At 41.1% G+C, this 14,029-nt stretch overlaps 2 protein-coding genes across 3 annotated transcripts in view; one reads left to right on the top strand and one right to left on the bottom strand.

Annotated features, from left to right (window-relative positions):
- The window catches only part of dbr1 (debranching RNA lariats 1), a 50,764-nt gene extending 45,108 nt beyond the window's left edge, over window positions 1-5,656 (bottom strand). Inside the window, exon 1 of the mRNA XM_060929352.1 lies at window positions 5,554-5,656. The gene's annotated coding sequence lies outside the window, so the exon portion shown is untranslated. The remainder of the gene's footprint in view (window positions 1-5,553) is intronic.
- A 351-nt stretch (window positions 5,657-6,007) lies between these two features.
- armc8 (armadillo repeat containing 8) overlaps window positions 6,008-14,029 on the top strand; it is a 72,883-nt gene continuing 64,861 nt past the window's right edge. For both annotated transcript variants that reach the window (XM_060929351.1, XM_060929350.1), the window contains exon 1: window positions 6,008-6,076. In XM_060929351.1, coding sequence (XP_060785334.1) covers window positions 6,032-6,076 — 45 coding nt within the window. In that variant the 5' untranslated portion in view covers window positions 6,008-6,031. The remainder of the gene's footprint in view (window positions 6,077-14,029) is intronic.

Raw genomic sequence — 14,029 nt, 5'->3', positions numbered from 1 at the left:
TATTCCTGAGCCCATTTTGTGATTTCCAATACAGAAGCATGCCTGTATGTGATGCAGTGCCGTCTAAGGGCCCGAAGATCACGGGCACCCAGTATGGTTTTCTGGCCTTGACCCTTACGCACAGAGATTCTTCCAGATTCTCTGAATCTTTTGATGATATTATGCACTGTAGATGATGATATGTTCAAACTCTTTGCAATTTTACACTGTCGAACTCCTTTCTGATATTGCTCCACTATTTGTCGGCGCAGAATTAGGGGGATTGGTGATCCTCTTCCCATCTTTACTTCTGAGAGCCGCTGCCACTCCAAGATGCTCTTTTTATACCCAGTCATGTTAATGACCTATTGCCAATTGACCTAATGAGTTGCAATTTGGTCCTCCAGCTGTTCCTTTTTTGTACCTTTAACTTTTCCAGCCTCTTATTGCCCCTGTCCCAACTTTTTTGAGATGTGTTGCTGTCATGAAATTTCAAATGAGCCAATATTTGGCATGGAATTTCAAAATGTCTCACTTTCGACATTTGATATGTTGTCTATGTTCTATTGTGAATACAATATCAGTTTGAGATTTGTAAATTATTGCATTCCGTTTTTATTTACAATTTGTACTTTGTCCCAACTTTTTTGGAATTGGGGTTGTAGATGAAACATAAAACTTGTCCCCTTCCTCAGTCACACCGGACTCGGCGCGCTGAGAGCCCACTTCCGCATTCATAAAAGACTGTTCCCATGGTAACGGCATGATAATCACTTTCACTCTTTTGGGTTTCGATTGGTTTCTCTTTCGCCAAGATTTACATCATCTTAAATAGTACTTTCATAAACTGCCATTATTATTGAATTTTTTTTTGTATTGTTTACAGTATTTACATTTCAAGTAACTACAGGAAAATTTCCTTTCATTTGTAATTTATTTTTAATGCCCGTTTATTGCACTTTTTAACAGAATCAAAACGATTCCTAACATTTTGTGATGTAACATTGGCATTATGTATATTTCGTAAAATCAAAACTTGCTAAAGGTATCTATGATTTTCAGTTGTATATATTTCATAATGTTAATCGTCAGAGTCGGCTGAATCTCGTTTGTTATCTTTGTTGTAAAGATGTGTCCTGTGTAATACGACTCGATTGCAGCAAGTTGTATTTTGTTTTTTGTCTTAAGGCATTATAATTTAAGGTTTCTGCTTTTACTGCAGGAGTTTGTAGAAGATTTCGATAATTACAGTGATTTTGTAAAGTTCTGGTTCATGAATAAGAAACTAAATTTAAACTTTGTTAACATTTTATTAAGTTAGTAAATAAAATTTGTATTAAATACCTAATAAAATATAACACACTTAAAATTAACGCTTTCTTTCATTTCTTCAGGTGGTGTTTACATTAGACCGTATCCATATCGTTTTCGTTGCGGATGCACTGTCCGTGCACATTAAAATGCCGGGAAACGACTCCACAGGCGGAACAGTTTGAATCCGCCAGGGCCCACGTATTCAACCCAGTACATATCTGATCCGGTGCTGTGTAAACATTGAGGAACGAGGATACGCAGTGCTGAGCTCTAGCTGACGTCGTCATTGGACAACGTCACTGTGACATCCACCTTCCTGATTCGCTGGCGTTGGTCATGCCACGTTGGTCATGTGACGCGACTGCTGAAAAACGGCGCGGACTTCACGTCCTGCTATTTGTGTGTGTACGCGAATCGTTTTAAAAACTTTAATCTGATGATCCGCTGATTCGAAATAATGTAAACAGGGCCTAAGGCTCAACTGCAGCTCCAGAAGTCACCGGATTGCACCAAAAAAGATGAAATTTTCAAAATTGCTAATGTTTTAAAACGGACCTCTTTGATTTTACGAGGGAGAGGAAAAAATAAATAATACTTTCTTTTTATTTTAACCTCTTCAACCTCAAACTCCTTCATAATGTCATTCCTTTTAACAGCATTGGGGAAAAAATTCCTTTAACAAAATTTTCCTACTAGAGCGGCGGCTACAGTTATCGACACCTTTTCAGATTTACCAATAAAAAACTATTTTACAAAAGGTGAGTTTCAGTTATAACAGTTATTATTGGTTAATTAATCAACCGGAAGACCCGCCTCACCCTTTTGATCTTGTCGTCTGATGACACAGCTCGTTACCTGAGATGGAATTTTTTCCAGCATGATCAGCAATTTGAGGAAAACCCGGACATTATCATCGCAGGTAAGCATGGTGGAAAGATGGATGTGTTTTTACTGATCAAATTCACCGATATTTCATGATCTCCTTGTTGAAACCTACTTTGTTTCTTACTCTCATTTGACAGTTGTCATTTTGTATCTAAACGTGCGTTTGAGAAGTCACGTGAGGTGTCGATAATAGTGATCACTTTCACCGGTGTCCACCATTATCGACACCCTGTGGAATTAAGTGACATTTACAACTGTTATGGATCGATCTTTGTGTAACATTGTTGAAGTAGACGAAGTACTTTAAAATAAAATAAAAAAGTGCTTTGATTTATATATTTTTTTTTCTCAGGGCTCGACATTAACGCTTGTCCGGGACAAGTGATCCTTTATGTCGGACAAGTTCATCGTCTCAGTTACTTGTCCGATCAGACAAGTGCCAAAATACGCTGACATTCGGGTTACATATCGAATTTATCAGTTTATTCACATGATTTCCGAAGCATCTCACTCGACATATTGTTTTGATGAATTGCCAGATGTTTCTATTCGGAAAGAGCGATGTGCGCATGTGCAATATTCAGACCCTCCAAGATTTCGTGATGTTGCGATTTGCAACATCAACCCAAATTCAACCAATCCCCGTGAATTCAGGGCGGTGTTGCAATTATATCCAATCACCGCAACTTTCCCGCAAATTTGACCAATCGTTGGCGTCGTCTTGAGGTGACGTCGACAAACTACCTTCCGCCTTACTTCCGTGTATACGTTCGAGAGAAGCAGCATGTGCGAGTCAGTGTTTATGTAGGCTTAAATTCTGTTACTGAAAGTGTGTGATGTTTACAGTGAAGCACTGTGTGCACTTTACATTATTTTTTTACTTAATACAAGAAATTAATGGATGCCAACATTTTTGCCAAAATGGTATTTTATTTTCCATTGTTTAGACAGCTTCAGCATCATACTGTGAGGAGAGTGTGTGTTCATGCACGATTTACATATTGAAAGTCTTTTTTACAAGATCGTTAAGGTGTCAATTATTGTAGCCTCCGCTCTATTTCTATTTGTACAAATAGCATTAAAATGGGCTGGGTTTCCCAAAAGCCTCTAAACGCTAAGAGCATCTTAACTAGGAGGGAGTGTGTTCGTGCACGATTTACATATTGAAAGTCTTTTTTACTTTTTAATGGCCAAAAGATCGTTAAGGTATCAATTATTGTAGCCACCGCTCTATTTCCATTTGTACAAATAGCATTAAAATGGGCTGGGTTTCCCAAAAGCCTCTTAACGCTAAGAGCATCTTAACGAGGACTGAGTGCATTCATGTACTTTTTACATACTGAAAGTCTTTTTTACTTCTGTAATGGCCAAAAGATCGTTTAGGTATTAATTATTGTAGCCGCCGCTCTATTTCTATTTGTACAAATATCATTAAAATGGGCTGGGTTCCCCAAAAGCCTCTTAACGCTAAGAGCATCTTAAGTAGGAGAGAGTGTGTTCATGCACGATTTACATATTGAAAGTCTTTTTTACTTCTGTAATGGCCAAAAATGGTTAAGGTATCAATTATTGTAGCCACCGCTCTATTTCTATTTGTACAAATATCATTAAAATGGGCTGGGTTTCCCAAAAGCCTCTTGACGCTAAGAGCATCTTAACGAGGAGTGAGTGTGTTCATGTACTTTTTACATACTGAAAGTCTTTTTTACTTCTGTAATGGCCAAAAGATCGTTAAGGTATCAATTATTGTAGCCGCCGCTCTATTTCTATTTGTACAAATATCATTAAAATGGGCTGGGTTTCCCAAAAGTCTCTTAACGCTAAGAGCATCTTAATTAGGAGTGAGTGCGTTCATGTACGATTTACATACTGAAAGTCTTTTTTACTTCTGTAATGGCCAAAAGATCGTTAAGGTATCAATTATTGTAGCCACCGCTCTATTTCTATTTGTACAAATATCATTAAAATGGGCTGGGTTTCCCAAAAGCCTCTTAACGCTAAGGGCATCTTAACTAGGAGGGAGTGTGTTCATGTACGATTTACATATTGAAAGTCTTTTTTACTTTTTAATGGCCAAAAGATCGTTAAGGTATCAATTATTGTAGCCGCCGCTCTATTTCTATTTGCACAAATAGCATTAAAATGGGCTGGGTTTCCCAAAAGCCTCTTAACGCTAAGAGCATCTTAACTAGGAGTGAGTGCGTTCATGTACTTTTTACATACTGAAAGTCTTTTTTACTTCTGTAATGGCCAAAAGATCGTTAAGGTATCAATTATTGTAGCCGCCGCTCTATTTCTATTTGCACAAATAGCATTAAAATGGGCTGGGTTTCCCAAAAGCCTCTTAACGCTAAGAGCATCTTAACTAGGAGTGTGTTCATGCACGATTGACATATTGAAAGTCTTTTTTTACAAGATCATTAAGGTGTCAATTATTGTAGCCGCTGCTCTATTTCTATTTGTACAAATATCATTAAAATGGGCTGGGTTTCCCAAAAGCCTCTTAACGCTAAGAGCATCTTAACTAGGAGTGAGTGTGTTCATGTACGTTTTACATACTGAAAGTCTTTTTTACTTCTGTAATGGCCAAAAATGGTTAAGGTATCAATTATTGTAGCCACCGCTCTATTTCTATTTGTACAAATAGCATTAAAATGGGCTGGGTTTCCCAAAAGCCTCTTAACGCTAAGAGCATCTTAACAAGGAGTGAGTGCGTTCATGTACTTTTTACATATTGAAAGTCTTTTTTACTTCTGTAATGGCCAAAAGATCGTTAAGGTATCAATTATTGTAGCCGCTGCTCTATTTCTATTTGTACAAATATCATTAAAATGGGCTGGGTTTCCCAAAAGCCTCTTAACGCTAAGAGCATCTTAACTCGGAGAGAGAGTGTTTTCATTGTGCTGCTCGCTCTACCATTCAACGATGATCTTTGTGTTACGATGCTTTTGGGAAACTCTGCACAGGTTGATTCCTGCTATGTGGAGCTGCCAGAATCATCTCAGGTGATTTCTTAGAACACAAAAGATCTTCTTTCGCCACTGCTTTCAAACGGGCTGGTATGGCTCTAAACATATTATTGTAAGTCTTAGCAGATAACTCTATACGCTGTAATATACACTATTTCCACTCTCATCCATGAAATGGGCTACGACCCAAACCCCTTTGGATCTCCATTCATCAAGATATACAGTTTTTTTTTTTTAACACTTCCAGCATCAGGTGGCTAACACACTACCGCAGCAAGCCTGCTTGCTAGCTAGCTAGCTAGCTAACTCACTCACTCCCCGTTATATCTTCTTTAAACAAACACATGCAAGCTCTGTTTTCATGAACACCATATCTCCAGGACATTTTAAAAACGAGCAACTTTACCTTTATTTACCCGCACGCCGAACAGGACGTCAGAACAAATCTGACTTAGCAGCCGTTAGCACAAGAACAGGACGTCTTTCAGGGTGCGCAATGCGCATGCGCGACAAGTTCCCTTTTGGAACTCAATCCGCACTTTCGTTTGTGGATATGGCCGGAATACTGAGAAGCTTGTATTTAAATAAATCAGCATATAATATGACTTTTTTCCAAAAAAAAAAAAAAAGAAGAAGAAGCAGCAATGCCATGAATGACTTCTCATCTCATCTCTAGCCGCTTACAAAATGTATATTTATTCGTATGGAAACATAAATGTAGCGACAACACCAACATTACTATTGATAATAATAATAATGATAATAATAATAGATATTATTTCAGTCTAGTTTAGAGTGACGGGCGCCAGGTGTAAATGACAGGTCGGGGCGGATCGTGTGGAAAGTGCGCCTGCGGATCGTCTCTCGCTCAGGGGGAGAGAGAGATGGCGTGCTTGCTGGAGGCCCCTCTACGCATCAGCGTGTTATCTGTGAGTGTGTGGCGTTTGGTCACGAACAAACTCAGCTTTTTATGTGTGCGTTTTGTCCGACATGGCAGAGCCGAGTGTGTTTGACAGGACACGGCTGTCTGGGTCGAGCTAGTGGGCTTTGTGTGTGTGTTTAGGGAGGCGAGAGGTTGGCTGACGGTCACCCGGAATGAGTTCACGTACCGGCGCGCTGGGCGGAGAGGACAGGACAGGAGAGGAGAGGAGAGGAAAGAGAGGAGGAGGAGATGCCGTTCGTCATTTAGTCCGCGGAAATATTTCCACTTTGGGTGTAAAATGACTGGGACATTTGCTCAGGGACACCAGAGTTAGCTCCTGAGTTAGCACGGCTTGCTAGTAGCAGTGAAGTTCTGTTACTTTACACTCAGGCTTGTTGCTACTTAGCCATGTAGCTAGCAAGAGCTTTAACGCACCGCTTAAACACAAGTCCGTCAAGGCCATTTATTTATAATTTAATCGCCTTTTGGAGCATGTATAGCTTCTTCTGGCTACATAGGAAGTCAAAATATGTGCTGTAGCCGCCTGCTCAGGCTAACAGGCTAAGTGAAAGTGAGCGCTGCGCAGCTGGAAACGCCCCCTGCCCTGTTGCTCCACCGCGCTGATGAAGAGGAAATCTGTTGCGCTGAAGACCAAACCGCTCCATAAGGCATATAGAGTGCACTAGAGAGACCACAGGGGCTCGCTGTGTGTGCCCCCTGTGTAGGGCACTTGTATAGGAAGGAGGAAGTGATTCGGGATTGAGCCTTCAGTGGGACGACTTGTGTGTGTGTGTATATGGAGGCTACTATATAAAGTTGGTTTCGTTTTAGAGAAGTGTCAACATCATCTTTACCAGTGTTATCAGCCAGGTTATTCTATTTATTTATTTAAAAAAAAATTATGATAATTATGAATGAATGAATGAATGAAATGAATTTAATTAAATTTACAACCAATGGAGATACATTACATTATTTACACCATTATTTACACCATTTATTATTACCATGATATCTAAGGCATAATTAACAAAATTTACAGCAATAAAAAAAAAAATTAAAAACCTTCTCACACCAAGAAGGTCCGGGTTCGAGCCCCGTGGCCGGCGAGGGCCTTTCTGTGCGGAGTTTGCATGTTCTCCGCGTGGGTTTCCTCCGGGTGCTCCGGTTTCCCCCACAGTCCAAAGACATGCAGGTTAGGTTAACTGGTGACTCTAAATTGACCGTAGGTGTGAATGTGAGTGTGAATGGTTGTCTGTGTCTATGTGTCAGCCCTGTGATGACCTGGCGACTTGTCCAGGGTGTACCCCGCCTTTCGCCCGTAGTCAGCTGGGATAGGCTCCAGCTTGCCTGCGACCCTGTAAAACAGGATAAAGCGGCTAGAGATGATGAGATGAGAAAAAAAAATTAAAGTTCGTTATGTATAAATGGTAGAGGAGGAAAAAAGGATAAAGCTCCCCTTCTCCCCCTTCTGTCTCTCTTAGGAAACAAATATTACATTTTTTACATCCATTCATTATCTCTAGCCGCTTTATCCTGTTCTACAGGGTCGCAGGCAAGCTGGAGCCTATCCCAGCTGATTATGGGCGAAAGGCGGGGTACACCCTGGACAAGTCGCCAGGTCATCACAGGGCTGACACATAGACACAGACAACCATTCACACTCACATTCACACCTACGGTCAATTTAGAGTCACCAGTTAACCTAACCTGCATGTCTTTGGACTGTGGGGGAAACCGGAGCACCCGGAGGAAACCCACGCGGACACGGGGAGAACATGCAAACTCCACACAGAAAGGCCCTTGCCGGCCACGGGGCTCGAACCCGGACCTTCTTGCTGTGAGGCAACAGCGCTAACCACTACACCACCGTACCGCCCCTACACAAGTGATTATTTAAAAAAAAAAAGTATTTAAAATTTTTTTTCAGTCTTCAAAAACAGCATGCAAATGTAATAAAGGTGCGGCGCAGACTTGTCACTTTTATCTACGCCGACTCACATAAAATACTTTTTGAAATCGATAAAATAAATCCCAGCTCCACCTTACCTTTGAATAGTTTTAGACCAAACTTCGTAGCATCTTTAGTGCTTGTAGGAACAGCATTTTCTTTCATAATCTGTAATTTTTTTTCTCACTTACGGTGACAAAGTGATCGGCCGCCATTTCGCTAGAGGTGATTATCAAGAAATAATCCGAATCTCTTGATCAAACAGCACGCCGCACAATTTCCTATAACCACCTGCATATACGGGTCTGTCTCAGAAACTGGGTACTGTGGGGGTAACCCACTAAATATACTCAGTCAATAAACTATACGGTTTTGAATGGTGATGTTGGTTTTAATTTGAAATAAAATAATGAAAGAAATAATACAGATAAAACTAAATCTTTGATGTGAATACTCTTCAGAATTTGGCAAAAATTCTGCAAATTTGTGGAAAAATGGCAGCTTGATCTGGGGCATGATAAATAGTTGACTACATCGCATTCCCTTGAAAAGGTTGTCGTCCACTGAAAAGTCTACAGTTATCACTAATTGTATTTTAAGTTGTAACTTTATACACCTAAGGATTGGTGCACTCACAGAATAATCATAACCGTAATAAAACATCATGCAAAATATTTGATCACCGTTGTAACTCCATTTTCCGCAGACCCAAAACCAATACGATCGTGTGTTTTGATCTAAACGGAAAGCCTCAGGGTCAAGGTCACTACCTCACCGAAAGTAGTAACTTAAAATCACTACGCCATATAAACATTTAGTTATAAATCTGCGATTTTGTTTTTTAAAATGAAAGCTGAAAGTTAGGTATAGAATATGTTTCTTACAGAATATGTTACGATGGTAGCTGGTCTCGTATGAATTTCTGAGCTATAAAATGAGTTGTGGTCTATTTTTTACCGTAGCGTGTTATTTGTGTGCGGGGAAGGACACACATTAACAATTTGCATGTGTAGAATGTAATTTTCCACTCCGACAGTTAGAAGTTGATCGTGCTTCCATTTGCGGTCTTTCTGTTACGCGAGTGATCTGTTCGGACGTTATCACTGAAAAGGTGAGTTTTGACAGTTTTATTTTGTTTTAGTCTTGCAGTATAAGGCAATAGAATGTTTTTTTCATCTTACTTTCATATTTCGTAGTGTTTTCGTATTTCTGGCCAATATTTTGCAACCATGGTCAATTTAGATCGAAATTTTGATAGAATCTACGGCCAGTCATTTTGCCCCGCCCCCGCCTCGCGCTCCGTCCGGTGCGGTAGTGATGTCCCGTTGCTCGCGTGCCGCAGCAGAGACCCGCGCGACCTTCAGCCGGTACAGTCGCTGTTCTTTTACCACCGCCGTTATTCTCATCTTTCCGGTGTGTTCTTGATTTTTCCATTGTGTCCTATTTCGCCATATCAAATACCCAAAATGCATCATATTATTCATATTTAAGTGAATAATCAATTCAGTCATCATAACTTGGCATTTTTAACCCAAGCAATCAAAAAGAGGAAATGTATTCAATATTTTCACTCATCTGTGAAGGAGGGGCTTTAATTCTTCATGATGTAGTTATTTTATATGGAAATCAACTTTACAAAAGCATTTGAATTATAATAAAAAAAATTGTCCACAGTGGAGGCCGGATAAAGCAAGACGCTATCTTTATTCTTATTAAACATGACAAAAGAAACATTGAGTGTTAGGTAAATGCAAAAAAAAATAGTAAAATTAGAAAAAAAATTTTTTTGACCATAATGTCCCAAATGAGAGTCCAGTTTCTGAGACGGACCCAGATACAGTCCTGTGCAAAAGTCTTCAGCACCGTATTTTTTTTTTTCCCCCCATACAAACTTTTGTTATAGATTTCTATTTTATGACTTCTACATTATCGAGTCAGTACAAAAACATTTTAGAGTCCAAATGTTCGTTTTACAGGACAAAATTAAATGTTAGAGGGAAAAAAAAAAAGTTTGTATCTGAGCAGCATATGACATAAGAGAGCACTTTTCAGATTAAAAACATAACGAAGGCTGCTGGGTTTTGGTGCAAAATGAAGTGAGTGTGACATTCAAAGTGTCCAGAAGAACTGTGGCTGGTTCTGTAAGATGCTCAGTAAAACCTACAGCTCATTTCCGCATAAAATTGCACTCGTTGGACCTGAGACGATGATTTTTTTTTTTTTTAAAGCAGAGGGTCATCTCTTACTAAATACTGACTTTGTTTCATTTATTTAGGCTTACTGCTTATAGTATTTATTTTTTAAAATGTTGAAGCATGGCGGCACAGTGGTGTAGTGGTTAGCGCTGTCACCTCACAGCAAGAAGGTCCGGGTTCGAGCCCCGTGGCCGGCGAGGGCCTTTCTGTGTGGAGTTTGCATGTTCTCCCCGTGTCTGCGTGGGTTTCCTCCGGGTGCTCCGGTTTCCCCCACAGTCCAAAGACATGCAGGTTAGGGTAACTGGTGACTCTAAGGCCAAGTTTACATTAGACCGTATCTGTCTCGTTTTCTTCGCGGATGCACTGTCCGTTTACATTAAACCGCCTGGAAACGCCGGGAAACGGGAATACGCCAGGGTCCACGTATTCAATCCAGATCGTGTCAGCTCCGGTGCTGTGTAAACATTGAGAATACGCGGATACGCTGTGCTGAGCTCTAGCTGGCGTCTCATTGGACAACGTCACTGTGACATCCACCTTCCTGATTCGCTGGCGTTGGTCATGTGACGGCGACTGCTGAAAAACGGCGCGGACTTCCGCCTTGTATCGCCTTTCATTAAAGAGTATAAAAGTATGAAAATACTGCAAATACTGATGCAAATACTGCCCATTGTGTAGTTATGATTGTCTTTAAGCTTGCCATCCTTCCACTTGCAAGTGGTAAGTGATATGCGCTGGGATCACACACAGTGGCTCAGTCCCGAAAACACTGCTCGTGCACTTCACTCGCGCGCTCTGTGAGCTGCGCAGGGCCGGAGTGCGCACCCTCCAGAGGGCACTCGCTGTTCAGGGCGGAGTGATTTGGAGCGCAGGATGCCTGCAGAGCCGAGCGTATCCGTGTATTGGTATTGCTGTGTGCACGCGAATCGTGTATTGGTGTTGCTGTGTGCACACTAATCGCTTTAAAAACGTTAATCTGATGATCCGCTGATACGGTCTAATGTAAACATGGGCTAAATTGAGCGTAGGTGTGAGTGTGAGTGTGAATGGTTGTCTGTGTCTATGTGTCAGCCCTGTGATGACCTGGCGACTTGTCCAGGGTGTACCCCGCCTTTCGCCCGTAGTCAGCTGGGATAGGCTCCAGCTTGCCTGCGACCCTGTAGAACAGGATAAAGCGGCTACAGATAATGAGATGAGATGTTGAAGCATTTAATTTTTTTTTTTAAAGCCATTTTTGGTTTACAGCATTTCTTTACGTGTGCACAGCACTGTACACTAGCCTTCAGTGTGCCAACTTCCACCCAGTACATTATAGATCAATCAGCTGCCTGTTTGACTACAAGTGACGACGCGTGCCTCAGGATACAGACCACAAACACGGCACTTGAATTAACCAGGTGTACACGGGGTCAGTAATCCTGCCGAATGAGCCTTAAAGCAAGACGGCCTTTCGATTTCATAAACTCAGTGAAATTTAGTTCCCTCTGAAATTTGGTCATTGTGATATGAGTGATTCCACGCTTATGGGTACTGAACTGGGGACATGAACTTATTCACCTAAAACCATTTCTTTTTTTACCATCAGGTCACAAAACATGTAATCTTTAATGAATGATATGTTAAAAGATAACTTTAATTTTCTGAGATGTAATAAAAACATATTTATATGCCAAAGTCAAGCCTATGAGTTCCAAAATGATGTCTGTTCCATTACTTCTGTTACGATTGTCCATCTCGCGTCTGTTACAAATTAATTACAATCTAGCTATATACCATGTTAATCTTATTGAAAGGATGTGTATGTTTATTCTACTACACACGTTTATTAATTATATTTGCTAAAACATCACCTTCCTATGTTTCAAAAAGTAATTCTACATTGTTAAAATTGAGAATATATATGTCCACAACACTTCTGTTACGTTCTGACTTTGGCGTATAAATATGTTTTTATTACATCTCAGAAAATTAAAGTTATCTTTTAACATATCATTCATTAAAGATTACATGTTTTGTGACCTGATGGTAAAAAAAGAAATGGTTTTAGGTGAATTTTTAAAAATAAGTTCATGTCCCCATTTCAGTACCCATAAGCGTGGAATCACTCATATGTTTATTTCTGTAATATCAAAAAAAACCACAAAAAAAACGAGGCCGTTCTGTGGCTGGGAAGTTATTTAATTTGAGGGGATTCCCGAGCAAATAATGTGCATGAAATCACTTGCTTCGTGCAGTCAAGCAGACAGAGGAAATCCGTGTGCGCATGCGCAGGTTTACCACCTTCTTCTTCTTTTTCTTCTGGGTTTTACGGCAGCTGGCATCCACAGTGCTGCATTACTGCCATCTACAGGTTTACCTTTGACCCTGCACTGACAGTTCCATCATTCTGTCGCTAATGCCGCTTTTCCACTACCAACGCGGCTGAGTGGGGCTGAGCCGTGCTGAGTTGGGCTGAGTCGAGCTGAGTGGGGCTGTTGGAGTTGCATTTCGACTACAACCGCGCTGAACCGTGCTGGCTGGAAGTGGGTGGACACATTGGGTGGAGTTAGCGAAAGTGGGTGGACGTCACGTGATGTCGTTAGGCGGCGCAAACAGTGACATCAGTGACCTTTTAAGCGGTAGTCTCACGACCCGGATAGTAAACAATAAACATGGAGGACATGGAGTCGTTAGTGTTGCTGGTCTTGGTGCTGTGGCTTGTTGTCACCGACAACGCTAACAGATACTGGCAAGAGCGTATAGATGAGGCAAGGCGCATAAGGCTTCATAATTCTCGTAATTCGTAATTCTTCTTCTTCCGGGTTTACAGATCCCAGCGTGCTCGCGGGGCGTGTGTGGGCATGTGAGGACACTCCTCCTCACCAATCAGTGCACAGGGGAGTGTCTCCTCACGCCCCCAGCCTCACTCGGCTCGGTTTGGCTCGCTTCAGCCCCATTCCAAAACCGTGCGAGTTTTGGGTGCTAAGCAGGGCTGAAGCGAGCTGAGTCGTGCTGCTCTGAGGTAGTCGAAACGCAAGCCGTGTCGGGCTGAAGTGAGCTGAAAAAGGGTCGTGGAAAAGGGCCTTTTACGAACAGCTGATCACACCGAGGTGCTCGGTGACCACCGATATTTATTAGTTTGGTCCTGCATTTCCTTTCCTTTGCATATAACATATAATGTCTTTTCTTCTCGCTTTCCGTTACTGTAGTCGGTCTTTCACGCTTCATTCGCACGCTCACGTCCTCCATTTTTCTCTCCTGTTTCAAATTTGTATCCCACAATGCCTTGCGTGAACAGGGAAAGCCCACCACATCATGCATGATGTAGTATCTTGTATTGGGTCATGGTGAAGCAGGAAAAAATAGTGGAGAATCTAGGGCCTAATAAACTAATAAAATTGGAAGTCTGTGATTCGAATTCAGTAGCTTTCGGTCCACTAAACAAAAATAATTGGGTGTCGGGGAAAATTCTTTTTATGACCTACACTTAAATCTGAAAGGCAGTTTACTTTTAATGCAATACAAATTTACAAGTCTCCCTTCAGTCAGTATTGGACTCAAAGCTGCCATTAGTGTGGCTTTCGTAGCCGGTGTAAGCTTATCTGCGGTCAGCATATACACCGTTTCAAAAGTCAGAGCATTTTATATTGATGTCTAAAAGCATCCATTATGCGTGTTCTCATTCGTGTGTTCAGGGTTTCTGAGAGCTGTTGGTGTCATGTGACTCTCGGGAGTGATGTCTCAGCAGCCGTTCTGATTTTGAGAAGTTGTTAATGCAGATCTCTCATTCTCATCACTCCTATCTCAGCTCTAGGTTTTTATTTATTTTTTTTTA

This window comes from Neoarius graeffei, chromosome 9 (genome assembly GCF_027579695.1).
Source record: "Neoarius graeffei isolate fNeoGra1 chromosome 9, fNeoGra1.pri, whole genome shotgun sequence".
Classification (NCBI taxonomy): domain Eukaryota; kingdom Metazoa; phylum Chordata; class Actinopteri; order Siluriformes; family Ariidae; genus Neoarius; species Neoarius graeffei.
Note: the sequence above shows the minus strand (reverse complement) of the source record. Positions and strands in the feature narration are given on the sequence as shown.